Here is a 23,391-nt window from a genome sequence, read left to right on the forward strand (position 1 = left end):
ACTTCAACTGATATTGAAAGAATTAATCATGTGATGCAATCGGAATCTAAAACTATGACTGGCATTTGCAGAATGCCCTATCATGATTGCACTGTGGGCACTTCCAGAGGTAAGAAAAGAAACTGATGTTAAAAACTGGATAAAGTTCAACAAAATTTCAGTTTTCTAGCAAAGAATTTACAGTGATTATAAATACTTCGTAGATAGAGTAGCTGCAATCTGTGATTTGATATGACAACCGTCTACCTGAAAACTCATGTTACTGTTGTGTAGAGATGCTGATTTTGTTTTCACGAGTCAGCAATGGATTGAGGCAACGCCAGTGGAATTCCATTGGCTTCAGCAAATCTGTATTGTGAAATGCACCTTACCTTGTTCCGTGTTTCAGATTCTTACACATTCTGATAATTGGAAGGCCAACAATTTAATCTTGCAATATAAACTAACACTGTATAAATAACCTGCAGTTGTCCCCATCTTCAACATCTCTCTGTGCTGGCTGATATGCAAAAGGACAGAAGAGCATACAAGCCAAGTGAAATCCTATGGATGAGAGAAATTTTATCATTTTAAATGCAATATCAGAGATGTGATGATTTGAAGATTTGATAGCACTCAAAATTCTTTGCCTTTTCCATCAGTTTGTTATTTGAACCTCTGTAGTAAGCACTGAATTTTTGACATTACTTTTTTTTTTTTTTTTTTTTTTTTTTTAAACAGTGACAAACAACAGTTTTAAATATGTAGATTCTCCAGATCAGAGAATGCAGAGGTGCACTTCTGTACCAGGCACTTTGGAAAACGAGGTTCTTAGGTATAAAAATTTTGTTTTGCATTGGGATTAAAGACTGTGGAAACAGTTTTTACCTTGGCACCATTACTAAGTACCTTAATGCTCTCTCCCATGTTTAGAACAGTTGTTATACCACTTAATAGACACCCAAAACTCCACAGCTAGCTTGATTTGAATGATGCTGCGTGCATGCTGGTTTAATATAACCTTGAGCTACCCTTTGTGCAAAGGAGAGTTTGAAAATTAAAAAGCTTTAGAAATACTTTATCCATCAACAGAAAATATTTTATACAAACCCGAAAGATGGATTTTTAAAATCTCATTCAAGAAGCTACATATTTTACTTACTGCTCTTGCTCAATGAAAATAAAAAAGAATTTCTTATAGAAAAAAAATTGCTTTAAATGAGACAGTTGAACAGAAAGACTTGTGTGCCTATGAACTATGAAGCAGTTCCAGACTGCTTATACTCTGCCTTAAAGCTGTGTATTTTTCTCTGTACTTACGCAACGCATTTATATTGGAAGGCCCTCTTAAAACTGGGTGATCTATTGGTTTAGGGAGCTAAAGATTAATTCCAGATGTAGTCATGCTACTCTAGCCTTTCAGAAAGTAACTACTGCACCATCTGTTTTGTAATAGACAATTTCAAAGAGTGCCAAGGGGGATGTTAAAGACATTGGTCAAATGGCCACATATACCTCACACACAGGAATTCTGGAGGTCACAGTGCCTCAGAAAGATTCATATTTTCACTTCCCCACCCCTCCCTATTCCTCCAACATGTAAACTAAAGGAACAGCTTTCTTTCCTCCAAAAATAGGAAGGAAATGTTTTCCAGATTATTAGCAGTGTTGACACATTTGAATCCAAATTCAGACCTAAATTCAGTGAAATGACTGGAATTCTTGGTGACATATCTGTTATACCTGCCACACTTTGGGATCCTTGTAAGTTATGATGAACAGCTTTGTTTTGTTTTAAATGAACTCGGTAGCAGGAGGTTAATGATAAACTGACTAAATCTGGCTGGGGACCCAAGATAAATGAAGGGTACAACAAGTAATGAAGGGTTATTCCAGATCGTGATAATTCTCCCTGGTTATTTCAGGAAGCGTGAAGTAAAGCAATTGTGTGCATTTTTTTTGAACTACAGTGTTACGCATCAATACCTAAATGTCTGGTGTATACCACAGATGCACTCAGGTGTAGCTAAATTCATCACAACTGTAAAGTAGGAATAAGAGAAGTTCTCTCAACACTTCCTAAGTATAGATTTGAACTTAACAGCAGTAATTCATGATCCATAGAAATAATCCTACAAAAAGGTCTAAGATGAAAACAAAATGAAACAGAAGATACAACCATGAGTTAGACAGTCACAGTCTTGTGCAGTTCTAAAGAGTCACTTGTGTTGCAGTGACACTAAGTAAATCACTGGCAAAAATAAATTAATAAAATTAACAATATGTGAACAGTTCATTCCTATTCAGTTTTCCCAACATGTCCAGGTAGGTTCTGTAACAAATTCTGTAATCAATTATTACAAAAATAGCTTAGGACTAGCAGACTGGTGTTCCTACTTAAGTATCATTCGTTCTGCTTTGTTTCTCTCAATTCAAGAGCACTATGCAAAATTAGTACCTTAAACTGTAACCCTTGTGCCTGGGTAAAGTTCAAAGTAAGGCAGGTAAGATAGGAACATCAGTTCCTTAGCGTTTGCCCCTCCTGGATTTTGTTTGAATTTGTAAGTCAGTTTCTATTGCAGTGGTATAAGGGAATTCTATGCAGGAAGATCTGCACTTTTTCAGTATTAAATGATACTAAACAAAGAACAGTTGGAAAACAGAATGAGAAATGTCTGCTCTGGAGGTCTTTATCACAGTCTTTAAAATATCACCTTAAAGTATCACCTAAGATGCTAATATACATATGGATGTGGGAGGATGCACACACATCTGTTCACAAAAGCAAAGACCACACCTTAGGACGAGATTTAATTTAAAATATTAGACTCAATAAATGACACTTAGAACTATCCATTACATTCTGCAGCTACTCAGGAAGAAAATGGCACCTGAAAAAGGATCCAAAATAGACGGTATGTTAGGGGAAAACGATGTGGACAGAGATTAAAGGAATCATTAAGAAAAGACAGTTTTGAAATCTCAGCATTTACAGAGCTAATGTTTTTAATCCTGGTCTTTAGAAACATCTCTAATGTCATTTTACAGGAGTACCCCTACTCACTATTAAAAAAAAAAAAAAAAAAAAAGCCAAGCAAAAAAGTAGCAATTTCAATAAAAGTCACTTTTCCAATCCAATGAACTTCCTGAGTCTGGTCTTCTTGGAAGAAAATAACTCCAGATCTAAGAGGTATTTATGGACAGTTTTTGTTGGATGATGATAATACACCTCAGTTTTTCTTAAAAACTGGTAACTTCTTTTGTTGGTCCTAAAACACAGTAAACAATTTCAAGAGTCACATATGCTGTTACATTCCTTTGCAGCATAGGCCAAATTTTGCATATGAGTCACACAGCACAGAACTAAGGACTGAGCCATCCTTTCAAGCAAGCTCAAGAAGTGGCTTCGGCAAGTCATTAGCTGGAACCCAAGGAAAATCAAGAAACTTGAAATCTGTAACTAACTGCTCTGTCCTTATTCCATAGTGGACCTCACTCCAAATCCAACTCCAACTCTAAGAATAAATCTTTCAGAGCTTACTGTTTTGTGAACTGAGACGATAATTTGCTCCAGCTGAGCCCATCTACTCATCTGCTTGACTATGAGGACATGACATCCATGATACATCTTTTGCACCGGAAAAAATGTGCCAGCCACTTGCTAGCCATTGGGTAGGTCATCCACACTTTGTCAAAATTATCTATTTTGTTTAAGTTGTAAAGATCTGACACTATGCAGCCCAGATAAAAGAGCAAGCCTTTTATTTACTTGACTTGAGTTCAATTTGTGACAGTAGTTAATCATTCACAAGCAAAAGAATAGAGTTTTAAAAAATAACACATTTGTTCCTCACCGCAGAAAATTAAGACATGGTGTACTGTTTAAGAAGTACAAAATGCATAATCCATGGGCTCACTTGTGTTTCTACAGCACGTCTTTTGAAAAACTTTGTTATCACTGTAACTTTCATTGCACAGTAGGAGACTGTGCTACTGCCCTCTCTTTATAAGTTGGTGCCAAAAATTGTACACAGGAAGGCCTGTTTCCATTCTCAGTGATCTTTTGGAATGACAGGATACTAGTTCTCATTTTGAAGACCTTTTTTTTTTTTTTTTTTTCTTTTGCATCTAGTCAGGATGCCACCACCTGCCCATACCACAGTTTTGGCACGCTGCAAGCTTCACGTCTCCACGAGCAATTACAGATTTCCCTGTTCGGTGTGATGGGAGGAGCTGTTTGCTGGCCAGGGGGTTACAAGCGTGGTCTGATGAACAGTACAGAAATAATGCTGGCCACAGGGCTTGGGGGCACAGCTATGCTGGTAGCTTGCCAAGGTCTCCCTAGCATGTGTCCTGCTGTGCTGCCTTCACCACCAGCTCATGTTCCTCCCAGGAGAGCAGCAACTGAAGGCCTGCAGCTGTCCATGGGGAGACAGGTGATACCGTGCCACTGCAACCTTTGTACTCCAGAAAGGTTTTCAACAATGTTTTAACAGACTCTGGGCTTTGTAATATTAGATATATCTATGATAAATATAAATGTATGAGAAGTTCCGTGCACTGAACGCATAACATCTGCAACTACTTGCAAAGGCTGCACCCATCTCAAAATCTGCCTTTTAAGGTCCTGTTCCGAGAATTTACAGGCCATTCCAAACCGGACTCACCGAAACGCAGCCCTGCCCTGCCTAAAACCCGGGCCGAGGCCGGGGCCGGGGCCGCAGCTGCAGGCCGCAAGCGGTGGGCCGGGCCTAGGCGCGGGGGCCGCCGGGAGGCCGAGGGCGCCGGGCTGCGGGTGGCGGCTCCATGAGCTGCCAGGTGAGTGCCGCCGGGCGGGCGCGAGTGGGCACCGGGCACCCCCCTGGTCTCCAGCGGGGCCATTCTTGGTTCTCGCGGCGGAAGCGTCGGGCGGAGCTGCCTGCAGTAAGCGCGGATCCGCGGTCGCCTACAGAAACGTCCCCCTGTCGTCCCCAGGTGACGGTGCTGTACTTTGCCAGGAGCGCGGAGCTGGTGGGGCTGCGCTCCGAGAGCGTCTCTGTGCCGCAGCGGATCACCTCCCTCCAGCTCTGGGAAGAGATCGTTAAGATTCATCCCAGGTATCGGGGAAAGCGCCGCGTACAGGCGGTGCATAAAGCCTGACGTTCGTGGGGTGGAGGATTTGTTTTTGTTTTGTTTTAAGAAATACAAGTTCATCATACAGGCTCGAGCCAGAGGCTACAGCAGCGCTTTGGCTTCAGAACAGCAGTGAACTTCTCTTTGTGTTGTAATAACCTCAAGTGAGCGTTTTGGCTGTGAGCCAGTTGCAAATACTGCGGCTTTACATCTATATTAAAAAGGCTAAATCCGATAAACGCACCCCACGGCTGGGTATTGCAGAGGTCTGAGGTCCTGTTGTCCAGGACGGCCTCCACGAAGTCACTGCTTAAAGACAGAAAGCACTACCTGTGGAAAGGCCAGGTGTCCTAGGAGGGGATGCAGCCCAGCTTCAGCGATAAAGTAAGAAGGTCTGATCGTAGGCAAGTGTTTTTTGACCACTTACCTCTAGCTGTACTCTCAGTTTATGGCAGTCTCTGGAAGGCTAGTGAAGAAGGGAACTAAGGCCCTGGCCCAGGCTTCCTGCCAAACAACCCTTACACAAGAAATAGGCTCAGCTGTTTTCAGCCTCTTCTGACTGGGGGAAAAAAAGGCACTCTTGATTGCATTTCACAGGGAGTCTTGTTTTTTGGGGGCGACAGCAAGAGTGCCTTCATTGGTCAAGGCTGAAGAGTGTGTTGGAGCCTACTGATGATAAATCAGATGCAGAAAGGCGTAGCGTCATTTAGTCAAAAAGAATAAAAGTATAGCGCATAACAGAAGTTATGGGCTTACTGCTGAATGCACCAGGATTTCCACCATTTTAGCTCTAGTTTTCTAGTTTCTTCCAAAGTTTTCCTTTGTGCTCAACACTTCTGTGCTCAAGCTAAAATGTTATGAGAAAAAGAATAAAAATTTAGCAATGTTAAGTGTTTCTAAAGGAGTTTTAGAAGAGGAAGGGATGGGTAGAATAAGATGGGTAAGTAGAGTTTTAGAGTAAGGAATGGATGTATTTTACTTTGCAACATATTACTCTATTTGGTATCAGAAGCACTAGCACCTTTCACAGTTTATCGTAGTTTGTCAAATTCACCCTGTTTTGAAAGGTGACTTGCTGTCCTACATTTTGCATGTGCGCATGCCTTTCACAGTGGCCTTCTTGGAAAATGCTTCTGTTCCTAGATTTTCTGGAAAAACTCAACATAATTGTAGGGCACTGACCACAGACTTCTATTCACGTTGCTAATGGATATTCAAACTGCAGCTTGAGCATACTTGACAATGCTCTTCTGTTCCACCCATTTTCCCCAATGAATTAACTTGCAAGTGACATTAATTAGAAACCATCCTTTTAATGGGCACTTCAGTTCCGTAGTTGTAGTCTGTTCTTTAGTGGCTTGCTTTACTTTTGTACAGTCCTTCCCTTCAGTCTGTCCTCCAAGACAGCGCTACTGATTTTCGCTCAGACAGTGCCTTGCCTAGCTGGCTTTAGTCTAGCTGGCTGGTAGGAAATAAGTTGAATTTTACATGTACCATTTTGGCATGCCTGCTTGTTTCTAGGCAATGCAGCTCTTCGCTGTCTGTGCCAGATTCTGTACTCTCAAACAATACAGTTATTATGCTGCATCTGCTGAAGTAAAAAGTTGGCATGATTTTCTAGTGCCTCAATGGTGTTGTCCTCATACTCTCTATGTGACTGCACTTTGTTGTGAAAGCAAACCTTGTTTCATGGTATCCAGAGCTGTAGACTCTCACACCAACATCTCAGATGTGAAGGCCAACAGATATACGCAGAATCTGCAGAAATCACAGAGTCCTCACAGAATCACAGAATGGCCTGGGTTGGAAGGGGCCTCAAGGATCATGAATCTCCAACCCTCCTTCCACAGTCAGGGCCACCAGTCTCCACATTTAATATTAGACCAGGCTGCCCAGGGCCCCATCCAATCTAGCCTTGAACATCTCCAAGGAAAATGCACCCTATCTGCCCTCTTAGCAGTGCTGTCACCCTCATCAGTAGCAGACTTCTGATCTGTAAGTACAGAAGACCAAAAGCCTTTTTGAGGTTACAGAACAAGAATAACAGTCTGACCACTGAATCTTCATGAGATCTTGAAAAACAAAGTGTTGAGGGATGGTATTCTTGACAAAAATTGCTGTAAGTGCAGCCGCACTGAATCAGGAGAGCATTTCCTTTTAATCCCAAATCAGATAGTTTGTATGTTCTTGAGTTATCTAGTTATTAGAAGCTTCTAAAGCGAGTCTGGCTTACGTTGGTTAATTTTTAATAAAATCCAGTGACAAACCCTGACTTTTGAAAATTGTCCTTAATTGGTTTCTCCCTAGCTCCAAGAAAAAAAAAATATCAATGAAGTGGGTGCTTATAATGTATGGTATTTTTTTCTGGTGGCAGTGACAGGACCTGAGAGAATTGGCATGAAACTGTGACAGGGGAGGTTTGTAGCACTGAGGTTGCTGTAGTTTGAGGAGCATCTGGACAGTGAACTCAGTCATGTGGTTTTGTCATTTGTGTTTTTGGGTGATCTTACTTGGAGCCAGGAGTTGGACTTGGTGATTCTTATGGGTCTCCTCCAAATCAGGATATTCTATGATTCTGTGATTTTGAGAAGTATATTGGAAGAGAGTTGCTTAAATCTCAGCAGCATTTACCTCAGTTGCCCCAGACTGTCTATCAGTTTGTTGTTAATGAAATCTCGTGGTTGAATGTAAACACTCTAATTAGAAATCTAACTGTGTTCCTGCCAATCCCCTCAGGCTTGCTGTCATCCGGGAGCAAGTGGTTTTTGCTGTTCGGCAGGAGTACGTGCTTCTTGGAGATCAACTTCTGGTCCTGCAGACAGGAGACGAAGTTGCAATCATCCCACCAATTAGTGGAGGCTGAATCTGTGCAAGTTCTGAGAGGTAGGTATCACTTCTTGCTTCACGTCCTGTAGAGGATCATCCAATGTTAAAATATCTGATGCATTCTGTACAATCTTTTTATAATACTTTTCTGGTAAGATCCTGAGATTTGGTATGCAATTATCCCCATCTACATCTGGTACTCTTTGGAGAAAGCGTAACTTTTGTTTCCTGCAGGAGAGAATTGCAGTGCTGACCACAATCTATAAGCTGTTGCATGAATAAATGATTAGCACACACAAGTAAACGGAATAAAATTGGCAATGAGGTCAGGCACTGTTTTGTTTTGTTTTTGCTTTTAGGTCTTATTTTCTTTGGTAGTTTTTTTCTGATTATCAGTAGATATCCAGCTTGCATAAGTAAGATTTTTAACTGAGAGGATGCCACTTTTTAACATAAAGGATGATACAGAAGAAGAATTGTTTGCTAATTAAAAAAATACTTTGTTTTTTGCTGTGAAAGGGTCAAGTGTTTCTAGCTCAGATTCGTGCTTTCCAGTGTAGCTTATTCTACTGCTGCTGCTCAGTCCACTTATATTCTTCCTCATCCTTAGATGAATTGGTAACTGGTGTATATAGAAAGCATTTAGAAGTGGCACCAGTGTCATTGAAACAGCTGATAGGATGAAAACTTGCATGTCCTGGTGAGCATATTAAACTTTGAATTAAATGCAAGTTTAAACTGTGATTGATTATAGGATAAGACAGAAGGAATGGGCTGACAGGCTTACCAGAAATTTGCTAACATAGTGGTTTGTGCTAGTAGATTGTACTGTTGAACTGAACCTTGAACTAGTTCTTGTTTTGTCCTACTACACCAGACTTTCCTGCAAAGCAGGAGCCAATTTGCCTTAGAAAGAGATCTTCCCATGGTATTTGCACTTACTGTTCTCTCAGCAAGTCTGCTGAGAAGTGAATTTGCCATGAAGACTGGTCTCTTGGGGTGAGTAAGAAGATGGTACATGTTTTCTGAATAAATTGGGGCATCAGTATGGGATAAAAGGCAGTTGGCAAATGTTAGTACTGCCAAAAACAACTGCAGAATCTGTTTGGTTTTAGCCCTTCTAGGGAGCCATGGTTGAAAGAGAGGATGTGCCGAAAGATTTTATCAAGCTCAAGGCTGAAAAGCTGTCTGTAGATGAAGTGTCAGAACTGGTCATTTCACCATGCTGTGGGGCAGTGTCTCTTTTCATTGGTGAGTTTAAAGTTTTAGAGCCGGATCTCTGGATGTGTTAATAGTCTAATAAATGGAACCCAGCTTGTCTCACACCCCAAACTTGTGCTTCTCAAATAAATGCATTTCTGGACTGAACCCAGCACGTTTAGAAAACTCATTCTGAATTATTTAGAACAAGACCATGGCAACTCTTAAGCAGTTGCATTGAGACTGAGTGGTGAGAAGCTTCCCTGCTGGTGTGGCTGTTCTAGGACTGAATGGAGCAGCAGTGCTGGAGGGCAGTCCTGCTTATAAGTTACTGTGCTATTTCCCTGCACACAGTTTATTCAAGATGGAAAGTAGTGACTGCAATAAAACACAGGTACTCACCTATGTGAAAACTGATGCAGTTCAGGTCTTGTTGAAGACAAAGTTTTGTTCTACCAGTGGGCCGGTGCAGTTTGAGTTTGCTGGCTCCACCCTGTTGTTTAAAATACGTGGTATAGATCTTCAAACTCTTTTTTTGCTTAAGCATGAGTACCTGTGGGCTTTTAAGTACTAAGCACTTAAATAAATTAGCACAAAAGATGTTCCAGCTTTGAGCATTACAGACTATGTATTTTCGTAATCTGTAGGCTTATTCCTCGTATATTGAAATTTCTTTTGTTTGAAGAATCTCTTTACATAGCCATAACTGGAGGAAGTCATTTATGTTTAGAGTGCTGTCCTTGGCCTCAGCAGGAGGTCCTGAGTTTTGCTCTGTTTTTTTTTTCTGTTGCTTTCCTTTTATAACTGCGTTTTTGTTCAGGTACTACGAGAAATAATTTTGAAGGGAAAAAAGTGATTCGCTTAGAGTATGAAGCGTATACTTCAATGGCAGAGATGGAAATAAAGAAAATCTGCAGAGATGTTAGACAGAAGTGGCCATCAGTCAAACATATTGCAATGCATCATAGACTTGGGTATGTACGGATAGACCATATTCTTCTTCAAATGGTATACTAATCTTTGAATGACGCTTGCATACTTGAAGGTTGTGCAGGAGTCTATAAAGGCTGTAAAGCATCAAAGCTTGCTACTGGATTGTGCTGTCAGTAAGGAACTAGGTTTCAGAAATAAAGTCTTGTTTTTCAAAATATTTTTATTAGTAGTATTTGCCAGAATCCATATTAAGCTGTCAGAAACCTCAATCCTGCTGTTATGGTTTGAGAGTGGAGAAAGGAGATCAAGATTTCCTTGCAGGAGAGAGCAGGCCATTATGTTTGTGAGGTTCTCTTCCACTGCTGCAAAGTGTCACTATTTTTTTCCTGTCAGGTTTAAGTAATGGAACCTAAAATGTCAGAATATGAGGTTGAGAGAAAGGCATTGTAATTGCCAGTCATGCTTGTAAAAATATCTCTTGTTATTCCTTGCATTGGATACACATTTTTTAATTGGATATAAACCATGGAATGGTTTAACATAGTCCTAAGCTTTCAATGTTCATCAGATTTTTGGCTGAAACTAGCAGGATTGGCATTGTGTGTTGCAAATATTTGTTTCCTTTTTTTTTTTTTTTTTCCCCCCACAGGAAGAACTTAGAACGAGATCACAAACGTTAATATTAACTCTGAGGGGTAGTTTCTTTGGATTTCTTCTACAGTCAACAGAGACAGGAATTAATTCTCTCTGAAGAGCAACTCAGAGTACTTGAACTTAGGTTTTTCTCTGAGCTGTTTGCCAATGCAGACTTGCTAAGTAGAGGGGGTTGGAAGGCAGCTTTTGGGAGTACTACCCTTGTGAGGAGTAGTACAAAACCTTGTGCAACTTCTGTTAGCTTAGTAAAAATGACCCACCAAATAGAAAAAGAAACATACTTTGAAGTCAACATTTGGCAAAACTAAAGTTATGCTGCAAAATCTGTGTACTTTGAGATACATAGTATCTTTTTTCACATATCATCTCAGTTTGCATAAGAATTTCTGATATTTTTAGTTAGCTTCCTGTTCCAGACCTGTTACTGTTCATTATTAAGCCCAACTTCTGGAGTGTTTCCTTTGTTGCAGGATAGTAATTTTCATCTCTTAATTCCATGGACTTATTTTTAAAAAAGAAGAAAGAATAGAAAAAAAAAAAACCTGTGACTGGTGGTTCTATTTATTTTAAAGCATGGAATTCCTGCATCTGATGTTGATTTTAGTTGTGGTTTTCTTTCTGTTTAAATGTGCATAATCTTTTGGACATGGCTTGACAGTTGCTCAGTGTGAATGAGTCAGGAGTGCATGTGACCAGAATACTGATGTGACATGGGTACAGTCTTTGGGTGTTGTAGATGTTAAGCATTAGCTAAAACTTCTGTTGTTGTTCTCTCTCTAGCGTGGTTCCAGTAACAGAGGCAAGTGTAATTATTGCAATCTCGTCTCCACACAGAGCAGAATCCCTTGAAGCTGTAACACATTGCATCAACACTTTAAAAGCATTTGTCCCAATATGGAAAAAGGTATGTTTGGGACAAATTTGGTTCTAGCCACTGCAAGGATCTTAGACAGCTGGACTGCTGCTGGCTCTTAGGGAAGGAGCTATAGTGTTATGGGCAGCAGTTGCTCCTGAAGAGATGCTTTTTTCTTTTCTTTTTTTTTTTTTTTTTTTTTTACTTTAATGCAACCAGGCCTGAATGTGGCATTCAGGGACCAGGAAAACCCTCTCTTGCTTGTGCCTCCCAGCTACTCTTCTTCTTAATGCCTTTCTGGGGTAAGAGTGATTCTTGAGCTCATCTCTTCTGAGTAAAGTTCAGTTCTGCATATACTAATGGAAGAACTTAGAATGTATTGTCTTGGATGGCATTGCAGTTTGCAAATAGAAGTGGCATTTCTTTCTATTTTTCTCTCATCTCTATGGCTATGGATAGGCACAAAGCATTAAGAAGCAGGACACACACATATAGCAACAGCACAGAGTGAAGGAGTATTCAGTGGTCTGAAAGCTCATTTAGAGACACAATAATGTGTGTAGAGTGCAGCCTAAGTCTAGAAAGAGCCACATTGCATAACCACAGGATTACATGCAATTGGTGGACATTACCTCTGCCTTCTCTTACTTTCCAAACTTGGTATGTAGTAACAGTAGTTTCTTGAGTTGCTCAGAGTACAACAGTATCTTCTGTATCACTTTTCTGACACCTACTTCAGGAGACTGAAGTTTTATGATTCCAGAAAGAATAATTGGGTTCACAACCCTGCTAAATTTGATACTTGGGACTGGACTGCTGTTGGGTAGTCCAGTCTATCCTGAAGATGTAATGCTGTATTTTGAGTCTTGGTGTCATTTTTTTTTTTTTAACACGTTTTCTAAACATTTAAACACTCTAATTCCTAAAAAAGATGGTAGTATTTAGGACACAAGTGCTGTGTACTGTACAGCTTCTGCATCCTTTCTTCTAGATCTCTTTCTTTAAGTGACTTCAATATAGATGAGGCCTTCTAAATGTAATGGGTTCAGCTCCAGGTTCAGCATGTGCCCACATGTAAGTCAGTGTTTTCTAAAGATGATCCCCCTTTTCTGTTTGCCAGCTAAGTATAGTGTAGTCCTGATGTGGTCAGCAAATAATAGCAAGATGGCTGTTGAATTGTTTGGCCTGGCTTGTGCAGGCCAAACAACTGTGACTGTATGTAGTGGACTCCCACAATATTTCTCATTCTTTGTTTGTATTCACAGGAGATTTATGAGGACGAGTATTCTTGGAAGGAAAACAAGGAATGCTTTTGGACAAATTCAGAAAAATAACTGTACTCTTTTATAAATAAAGTGTTACTGCTCCTAATGAGTATTCTGTTCTAGCTTTGAATTGTTCTTATATAGAATCTATGTGATCTTAAGTAATTGTAATAGGCATTTCAATCTGAATAATTTAATCAGGACTGTATGAAATTAATGAGCAGTAGTTAGGATTTTCTGTGTTAAGTGTTAAGTGTTAAGTGTTCTTAAATCCTTTGAAAACACGGAGTCAGTTTTTAAAACTATCTTTCCTAAAATTCATGGCTGCAAGACATTTAGTCCTCTGTGATATATACTGCTTTAGTTCTTCTGTGTTTGTAGTCTTTGTTTGCTGTTTTCATGGGAGGTCACAAGAAGACAATTGGATATTAATACTCTGCCAGCAACAAACTTGCACTAGCAATAGCACATAAACTTGTATTCACCTAATGACGTCTAGACATGATTGATTTTGAAGGAGTTTTTTTGGATGTGTAATTTTGTGATTCTACAGGAAAAACATCCTCAAGAATAAGTTTAATTAGATTTAGTAGTTTGACCTTAGGCAGGTTAGGATGCAGTGTCATCAGAATGGATTAGTTGTTCAAAGAAAAGTTGAATGTATTGCATATGTACATTGCAAGGAATTCACAGCTTATATATGCCTTTAAATTCACATTTACATTTTTAATAGTTTTTCACTTATGTTTTAGTCTAAGAGAAAAGGACGGACATAGTATGCCTGTTCTTCCACTGTGGACAATAGGCTGCTTATCTGATTAGAATTGTTTTCTTTATATTATTCTGTACCGCAAAGTATGGTAGATGTTAAAAGTTCAAGGTGGCAGTGTGTGTGATATTTTTACTAGTGACAAATGGCAGATTTATCTAATTGTTATCGATGTAGAGAAGAAAAGTATTCTAAGAAAAGGGGAATGCAGTTAAGTAAAATCATTTTTACTGAAGCTGATATATCATTTCATAACACAATACTTAAGCCTCAGCTGTATGAATCTGTTTCATTGTGTCTGCAATAAAAACCTTCACAGCTGCTAGCAGCACAAAATGAAACTGGAAAAATAGGCAGTGATCGTTTTCCCCAGTGATGTCAGTCATTTTTAATGCTTAGTGATGGTGACTGTACTGGGTTACATAAACCCCGGAAAAGCATGCAACTTCAGGTAAACAGGTGGTTAAACTGTTTAAAGCTTTATAGCTTGCTGCTGCACTTTCCCTCAGTGGGAGTTCTTCCTCTGCAGGACAGCAGCTGCTCCTTGTATGCATGTGTATACACAGTCTTCAAACCATGTTGGCTCTATTATCTAGGCAGAGCTGAACAAGTTAAAGGTTGCATGGATGTTGGAGAGAAGCCCTCTGTTAATTTGAGTGTCATTTTTGGTGGGAATTGTATGGAATCCTGACTACAGATCACTTCTTCAGACAAGTAATTATTTTTGTTCTTAAAAAAAAAAAAAAAACAAAAAAAAAAACAAAACAATAAAAAAAAATAAAAAAACAATCAAAGACACAAACAGTTTCCAGTGTTTTTGTGTTTTTGCACATTAATTTGTTTGTTGTTACTATGCAACTGATTAATTTCAAGCAAATGGCTAGCTTGCCTTGTGATGTAAGGTTTATGATAGAAGTAAAACCTGTACAATTTTTACATGCTCAAGCTGTGCTTTGATGCAGGAAGACTGATACTTAGAAGAGTTAAATTGTACTTGGAGCTCTACAGATTCAGAGAACCTTAGGATGATCTAGGTTGGAAAAAACATTCAAGATCATCAAGTCCAATGATTGAGGGCAGCTCCTGTGTAAGGCAAACTCTGTTGCCTTCGTACTTCTCTGGTGCTGCAGTCTCTTTGAGGATTTGTCCAGGGTGACCCTAAGTGCACCTTCTCCTTCAGTAATGCAGCTGGGAAGGAGGGTGCAGAAAAGAAGAGAAAGAATAATGGTGTACTTCCCTGCAGTGACCAGGAACAATGAATGGAAGAGATGTTGTACTGAGTCACAGCTGAGTGCTACAATGTGTGTATGCTGCCATGGTCAAAACAATGAAATGTCATTTTATGTCCCTAGCTGTGCATGAGGCAAGTAGTGCTTTGTTCTGGAACAATGATGTATCAGTATTGTGTAACTTTGGGTTCTTCTGCTGGCATCTGAAAGCAAAATGGAAAAGTCCCTAGGAGGGATGATGTGCATAGAGGTAAAATGTATGTAACTGAAATGTAAATACATAACCTGAGCTATTTGTTCAGGCTCCTTCTGTTGTGCTACACTCTGCTAGAGAAATTATTTTAAGATGGCAAATTACTCTTCTCTAACATAGCTGCCTGAGGCTATGTCTAGAGCAACCCAGAACTGCTTCCAAATTTCCAGGCCTGGGGATGAACTTCAGCTGCTTAACTGCATGTCAGAGAAAGATGCGGCTGCACATGTCCTGGTTTCACAGAACTAGGCTGCTGGATGAAAACTACTGAGTGTTCTGATGAATATGAGCTGGACAACAGAACAGTATAAATGCAGATCTTGTTGTCTGGGATGAGTGCAGCTTTTTCTCTGATTTGACTATAAGTGAAGGTAATCCTACGTCATTGCTGCTCTTCCAGCTGTGTCACAGTAAGCTATAGAGATGAGGCTGTGAGGAGAGAGGGATGTTCCTGGAAGCAGACCCTGTAAACCAGAAGGTAAATCTGTGACTAGTGTAGTGACCTGCATGACAAAGGGTACGCTGGGGGTGAAGAACGTGTCTTCAGAATGAGAAGTTGTCTTTCTGAAATGTCTTGGATTTGACTGGTGATATTTAAATAGACTGTTCCCTTTGTCTGTACATCAGCATTGCATAAGTTTAAGTTTCCTGCATCAAAACTTTTCATTTTGTTCTGTTCACAAGAGAACCTCAGAATGACACATTGCGAAAACACAATGTGAAAATGCAACTGATGGAAGAGACACCTACCCAGGAGATGGCAGCAGAGGGACAGATGTGTGTATGGGCAGCCGCCTGGGAGCACAGCCGCGCTGTGCTGGGCTCCATCTGCAAAATACAGGTGCTCGCTTCTGTAATCCATGAAACTACCACTGTTGTACTCAGTAATGAGGCATTTAAGTTACTCAAGTTTAAAGTAAACTGGCTTTTCTTTCAGCTCACTTTGCCTTTAGCTGTTCAGGGAATTTCTGCTTCACAGACTATATAATCATAAAATCATAGGAAGGCTTAGGTTGCAAGGGTCCTTAAAGACCCGCTAATTCGACCCTCCTGCCATGGGTGGGGTTCTCACCCACCCAATCAGGTTGCCCAAGGCCTGTCCAACTTGGGGCCCTGAACACCTCCTGAGATTAACTTCTTTGTGTAGCCTGTGCTAGTGCCTCACCATGCTCTGAGGACAGAATTTCTGCCTAATGTCTGATCTAAACCTCACCTCTTTTAATTTAGAGCTATTTCCCTTTGTCCTATTCACGTAAAAAGTCAGTCTTCCTCCTTCAAGTATTCCCTTCAAATACTACTAAAACTGTTGATGGAGTATAATGAAAGTAACTTCGCCCTAAGCTCTGAAAACTCAGTTTTGGGCTTTTCCATTAAGTGCTGTCTTGCAGAGGTACGTGAAGAAAGAGTTAAAAATAGGTGGGTGACTATAAGTGAGAAGTGTTTCTTTTAATATCTAAGGACAGTGATTTTCTTGGTCCAGATAATATGAGTCATGTTACAAAAATTAGCTTCCTTATATATTTTGATAGTGATTCTGTTTTAAAAGTTTGATTTCTGCTACTTTGAGGGAAAGAGGTAAATCATTGTTAAAACTACTAACACGTCAAAGCCAGTGACTGCCTATGAAAAATGAATCATAAGTGAAGGCACAAAGGTTGATTGAAAAGATAGGACTTGGCTTTTCTGAGGTTGTGTAAATTAATGTACGCTTTATTACCTTTAAAGGCAACAATAAATTGAGGTAGTTAACTATCGATTTCATATTTGTATCATTTCTTTAATGTGCAAGGTTTTGTTGCTCTCTAGTTTTGTATATAACAGATAATACATGCTAGTTAGTAGATAAGGAAGCTGGATTTCAATTTTCCTAAACAGCAAAATGGGGTGAATGACAGAATCTCATGCCTTAAGATTAGAAACATTTGATTCTATTTTGTGGAAATTCTAAGGTTTGTAGCCGTAAAGTATACAGACACAAAGCATGGGGCTGGCAGAATACGGTGTAATTTCAGATGCCATAGAAAATAATCATATGCATATAGGAAGGCCTGGCGCTGGTGCAGCTTTGTATACCTCACAGAGTCATCACCTTAGGTTTTTTTGCTGTGTGCTATTGGAATAATTACACATTTGACCCATTTTATGCAGTGCTTTTTCAGTAGCGTTTCTTTTCTTTAGGGTGCTGTATAAAAATAACCGAGTCTCTGTTCAGCAGTATTCTTGTTTTTATTATAATAATGCTATTAGGCCTTCAGGTAGGCACCACAGAAATACAGTCCCTGCTCTCAGAGAGCTTACACACTAGTTTTCAGAAGTCTGTTTGCTTATGAACTCTCTTTTCCATCTACATCTAGTCTCATGTGAAACTCCGAGTTTAGACTTGATTCTAGTACTTCCAGAAGTCAGCAGCTAGACTCAATTCTAAGATCAGATATACCTTGAGATTGTTGAAAGAGTTCCTGACTTCTCTGCTGCAAGCACAAACAGAAGCACATGCTGAAGTCCAACATTTTGAGTATTATTTCATTTGCAACATGCTATTTTTTAAAAAAAAGTAAAACTAAAAAATCCATAATACAAAATATACATAATATTTCCAGCATTATTTGTGGCTGTGCCAACTTAACTTAAAAGTGCAGTAGAGTAACCCATAACAAAAACTGAACTAACCAAGTATTAATCATAAAAGAAAAATAAAACTAGTAACTTGAAGTGGTTAGGATAGAAAACCTTACACATTGCTATGCCTTCCCTTTATTTCAGGGAAAGTATTATTCCCAGGATTGAGAGGACTCCTGTTGTCTGGGACAAAATAAAACCTAGTGTAGACTGGTGAACAGAATTGTCGCTGTCTATGAACTGTTAAATAACCAAGACGTTGGGTGTCAGATATTGACCTGTATTTCACACCTGTGGTTGAAGAAGTAAGTCTGGCTCACTGCCTACTCCTTTCCTGTATGGCAGCATGAGAAATGACAGATGCTACAGTCTGCTTTGTTGTGAAATTCCTCCTATGGCCTTGATTATATGACCCTCGCACATGTAGGTGTAGGATTTTGTTTTCTTCCTTACAACTTTATACAGTGATTGAGACAGACAAATTTTTATCTTCACTTTTAGAGCATTTGCTTGCAGGGTTCATAACTATAAGTCAGGACCACATTCCTTAGGTTTGAACAATTGCTTTAAAAAAAAAAAATTAGAATAATTGTTTTGGTCACAAACTCAGCTAATGGCAACAATCTTGTCTGACAGTCAAGATCAGAATCCAGATTGTTTTTCAGAATGTTAAAAAAAACCTGAACAAATATATAACCTTCAACTGATACAAAATAAATCCAAAACACATACAATTATAGTGAGAACAATCCAGCTGTCACTGCAAATGAAGCTGTTATTTGCCAAAGAGATAATTGTCTCATGACTGATTAATCTTTAGTGATTTAAAAAAAAGACTGAATAAAATTTCCAAACACACTCAAACGTAATTTTTTAAACATCCCACAGAAAATAATTCTAGAAGTCCCTAACTGTATTCACAAACTAGTTTTTGGGGAAAGAAAACGTAACTTCAGGTCCTGTATCAGTTAGGCACATTTGAATGTTATACTCTTCAAGTAAATCACATCAAATCAGAAACAATCTTAGTTATGTGGCAGCATCCATAAAGACAACCTATGTGTCTTCTGTCACAACTGCATTTAAGTAACCACCAGCTATGAAAGTGAAGGCAGACAGAAGGCCAAATCCCCTGACTGTTACCAGTCTTACAGGGCCTTCTGACTTATCTATCATTAAAACTGGGCAGCACATGATAAATTTGAGGTGTGTAGCTTACACAAAGACCCAACTGTGCTCAGAGTTCCTGCAGAGCTTTACAGTACTTTATTATGTAAAATACAAGCTAATTTCCTCAAGACATGAAGACAAAGAACCAAATAAAAAAAAGACAGGTATGTAGGTCACACTGAACTTTGGTCTCCTGGAGGGCACAGAGATACTTAAAAAAGCAAGTGCAGTGTGTAATTTATCACAGAATCACCAAGGTTGGAAAAGACCTACAAGATCTTCTCCGTCTTCTGTCCTAACATGTGCATACGACCTCAGTCATATCCCCTTTAGCTCAACTCTTGTACTTACTATTGCAAAATCTTCCAGTACAGAATTAAGGGCAAGATTTTGACTCTGTTCTCTATTTATGCCAAAGCTAAACTGATGTCAGGTGGCCTGCGCACATAAAGCCCAGCGTAACAGTATTGGTAGTTCTTCTCCAGATGAAATTTGAAAGCCAGTCATAACATGACAGAGAACATGGTGTAAGTGGTTATGAAATTCTTATTTTCTTCTCAGAGACAGCATTCAGAAGGCAGTTACATGTATCATTTGGCAGTATTTTCCAAAAACAGTATACTTCAATAATTTGTGACCTTAGTGCGAGGAAATGCTGACCTTTTGGAACAGTATGCCCATCCAGTTGCCCTGTAGCACACAGATACATGTCTTCTTACATAGTTCTCACTTCATAGATTAGTTAAGACAAAGGTTTCCTTGTACAAATTTGTGTAAAACAATAAGGATGGAGCTAGTCAATGAAAAAATGAATTTTTTTCTCCCAGTCTGGAAGCAGTATTCACCACACATTCATCATCAACGTAATAGAAAGTGTCCTTTACACATATGGTACTTGTCAACTGAATTACGAACTGATGCTGTTCAACAATAATCTGAAATAAATTGTTCTGTTTCACTCTGCAGTGGATCAGGAGAAGTGTTGCTGGCACAATACGTTACTGTAAACTCCGGACCTGCCAGTTCTAAGGGCTAAGTTTGTTTGAAAGGCAAAAATATACAAGAAAAGGCACTATAAATCACTTTTGAAAAAACAAAACCAACAAACTGTCCTGCAGTTACTCTTATAATAGAGCAGAATCTGTAAAATATTTTCATCTATAAAAAAAACACCAACACTTTAATTAAAAATGTTTAAATGTTATTAAGCTTTAAGGCACTGCAGCTGAAGAACAGATTGGATCACAATTTCTATTGGTGGCTCAGATCTTCTCTCTTTATCCACATAATACATCTTCAGTCTTTGTCTTTTGTGAGTTCTGTAATTTCATCAATATCTTCTATATCCTGTGTCATTTTTTCATACTGTCTCTTGAAGAAGCCAAACTGTGAGGAGTATGGATATAACACCACATTACAGTCAGTCATCAGTACTTATATTTCTAGGTTAAGCTAAATACTATGATGGAAGAAATGCATGATATGTGCATGCACACACATCATGGAGTGTTTGATTTGTAGATGATTCCTAACTGTAGAGAAGCTGGACCTTAATTTCCTGCCTGGGGCAACAAATGCCAAAATAGTAATGCTGAACAGCTAGTCTCCCTGCCAAGATGAAGGGATATCTAGGCTGTCTTGGTGTGCCAGGGTCCCCCAAGAACTAATGCTCTGGCATGAACAAAAGATTTTCCTTTCCTCTTATCAAGGTATCCTTTGTAAACCACTTTTTGCTGTCACCCTTCTCTTTTCTTTTTGCCTGTTCAGCATATATTCTGTCCTTGCTTCTTTTCCCCAGACTTGCTCACTGAAAATATGGTTGGTGAACTGTGGAGGGAGACAGGGAGAGGGACAAAAATGCTGCTGCTCTCATTTTAAGGAACTGGCAGCACATTTATCATTTTCACATTGCCCGTGTCTATGGTGATTCACTTCAGCATTTTGATTTTAAAAGCTCCCATCAAGAGTGGAAAGCCAATGCAGTATTATTCTTGTTACTAAACTGCGTATGCAGTTTTGTTCAGCGCTAATAAAGAGAGGTTCCAAAGAAAACAGCCCACATGTACTTATCCTTTTCTGCTTTTCTTTTTAAGAATATAAACACCTACTTACTTTCCATAAAACAGCAACCAGTACTAACAGCAAGAGGAGTCCAGCCAATATACTGCCAATCACAACACCAATTGGTATCTCAGCTTTCTCATCCGGCTTTATTATTGTAACTGGGATCTGAAAGCAGAGAGATGTGGTAGAGGTTAACATTTCCACAGCATGTAAAGCAGGATTTGTAAACCAGGTACTTATTAAGGATAGCTGTAGTGCACGCATGCCAAGATCAGTGACTGGAGCACACCAGACAACGGCAACCTTTTCACTGGGGTCCACAGGCCACAGCCTGCACCACAATAGCACTGGACAGTCGAAGATTAGGAACTCTCATCATTCTTAGCCATATACAACAGGCATAGAAACAATCTCTTCATGTCAGCTTTCTGTCTTTTTGGTAACAAGGGTACTTTCAAAGTTATTCCCAGAGCGTGGACACCCTGCTACTACGCAAACCACAGATACTGACATGCAGGCTGGGAATAGCTGTGCTTACAACCCCGTCTACTCAAAACAGACTTCATCTGCATCAGCTAGAGAAGGACTACTTCCAACCGAGTTTTCAGACTCCATTCTCTGTAGTGGGCAGCCATTAGAAACAATATTAATTGTTAGATCATCTGGTATTAATCTGTGTTCTCCTGAGTTAGCTTCAAGAACTTGCAGTAAGACATAGGGGTCAAACAGAAGCCTCTAGGACATCTGTGCGTCCCAAGAAATACCAGAGAGCTCGCAGGATAGCATACAATGTCTGGAAGTTCATTTTCAGGTGATACCCTATCTAGTTGGATTGCATATGACCAGCTATCTAGTTTCACATAATGTAGTGGCACAAGGAGATACTGCTGTAATATTTATGAACTGTCAAATCTTTGGAATGACGTGCGTTTAGCATGAAGATTTTTTTTTCTTTCCTTCCTGAAACATGATAAAAGAAGTCATGTCAGTTTACTTTCTCAGGGTTGCTTGCTCAGTGCATTTGTCTGGGGTAATTTAATCTTAAGCTTTCCGGGAAACTTGCACTGAGCTGACATCTCAGTGATTTAAGTCATTTCTGCTGGAAAGCTCTACTGTTGTGTTAGGTGTGGCTCTATGTATTCATTTCACTGAGGCAGGCTGGCTTTATGTATTCTCTAACAGAGTAGCTGTAATGATGATTATAGCAGGTTAACATTCTGTCCTCCAGCTGGCAGTACTTCCCAACAAGGAAAGAATCTGAAAGCTTTTACGCAAAAGTATCAAGCAGTTTCTCCACATAACATCACAAGGTGATATTAATTAATTTGACTACATAGCAATCTAACTCATCATAATTTTAAAAAGCCAATCTCATTTCTACATGCAGTCTGTCTGGTTAGAATTCACCTCATCTATTGCTTTACCTACAGAATAGCCATTGGTTTTCCATGGAAAAAGATTGGCCTTATTTTAGGACATCATTCACCTTACCTATTTCTAGCAATCACCTTTAAGATGTAATTAACTGCATCACAAATATACCTATTCTTTCTACTGATAAGAGTTAATAGAAGTGCTAACTGTTGTATGGATTTCTAATGTAGATACTAAGTTAGATGAATCCTACCACTCTAGCTGCTTTTCTACAATAACAGTATAAGTTGGAAACAAACTCAGATTGCCACTGCACGGTCCCATTCCAAAGAAAGAGTGAAGGGACAGAGAGTGGCCATCATTTCTGGCCTGCCATGCTAAGTGACCAGTTCTTGATGCTGGCTCCAACACCGAGGTGGCAAAGGGAATTGTTGTAGAAGAGTATATGGTCCACTGCCCTTTACCAGCTGGCACATTTGCCAAGTCTTCTCACAGGGCAAGAACCTATTAAGTAAAGATGGGACTAAACTTCACCAGAACATAATGTGGATAACTTTCATGGTCTGCTCATCCACTGTGTCAGAGCAGTAAAAGTCTCAGGGGCAGATATTTCAATGGTTGGCTGAAAAAACTACCTTTTGTGTGTCAACTGACTTAAGCAAGAATCACTGAAATAGGTACGTTCTGAAATCACTGACAATGATGCTGGAAATGCAAATTTGGTATTATTATGTTCCAACTGTACAAGAGTACACAGTCAAATGTAATCTATAAACTAGCTAAAAAGCCTGTACAATAAGTGGAATATTTGTACTGTATGTTAATGGGTTTCACCTTTGGGCAGAAATACTATGTCACAAAACAGAGATTCCCAGCAGACTTCAAATATAGGTAATGTAATTTTTCTGCAAAATCATGGCATTACTTACAGATCTATACATATTTTTCCCTTCTTCAGGGATTTGAGGCTTCCTTGGTTATAAAAAGATCTGTTTAGAGGTTCTCTGCAAAAACTGAATTATCCATGAGAAAATAATGACAAAAATAGTACTGAAATATGGTCTCATCATCACTTTGAGATAGGTCAATCA

At 39.3% G+C, this 23,391-nt stretch overlaps 3 protein-coding genes across 3 annotated transcripts in view; 2 read left to right on the forward strand and 1 right to left on the reverse strand.

Annotated features, from left to right (window-relative positions):
* Positions 1 to 4,785: 4,785 nt before the first annotated feature.
* LOC306956963 (molybdopterin synthase sulfur carrier subunit-like) lies at positions 4,786 to 7,954 on the forward strand (the record flags this gene model as incomplete). The annotated part of the gene is made up of 2 exons (XM_079548294.1): positions 4,786 to 5,075; positions 7,828 to 7,954. 2 exons carry the CDS (start codon positions 4,786 to 4,788, stop codon positions 7,952 to 7,954), a joined length of 417 nt encoding a protein of 138 aa, XP_079404420.1.
* Positions 7,955 to 9,047: 1,093 nt separating this feature from the next.
* On the forward strand, positions 9,048 to 12,891 carry LOC306956806 (molybdopterin synthase catalytic subunit; the record flags this gene model as incomplete). The annotated part of the gene is made up of 4 exons (XM_079548106.1): positions 9,048 to 9,168; positions 9,938 to 10,091; positions 11,485 to 11,608; positions 12,823 to 12,891. 4 exons carry the CDS (start codon positions 9,048 to 9,050, stop codon positions 12,889 to 12,891), a joined length of 468 nt encoding a protein of 155 aa, XP_079404232.1.
* Positions 12,892 to 20,158: 7,267 nt separating this feature from the next.
* ITGA2 (integrin subunit alpha 2) overlaps positions 20,159 to 23,391 on the reverse strand; it is a gene marked incomplete at both ends in the record, with an annotated part of 65,595 nt that continues 62,362 nt past the window's right edge. Inside the window, 2 exons of the mRNA XM_079548295.1 lie at positions 20,159 to 20,248; positions 20,975 to 21,091. Coding sequence (XP_079404421.1) covers positions 20,159 to 20,248; positions 20,975 to 21,091 — 207 coding nt within the window. The remainder of the gene's footprint in view (positions 20,249 to 20,974; positions 21,092 to 23,391) is intronic.

This window comes from Tetrao urogallus, assembly GCF_951394365.1.
Source record: "Tetrao urogallus genome assembly, chromosome: Z".
Lineage (NCBI taxonomy): Eukaryota > Metazoa > Chordata > Aves > Galliformes > Phasianidae > Tetrao > Tetrao urogallus.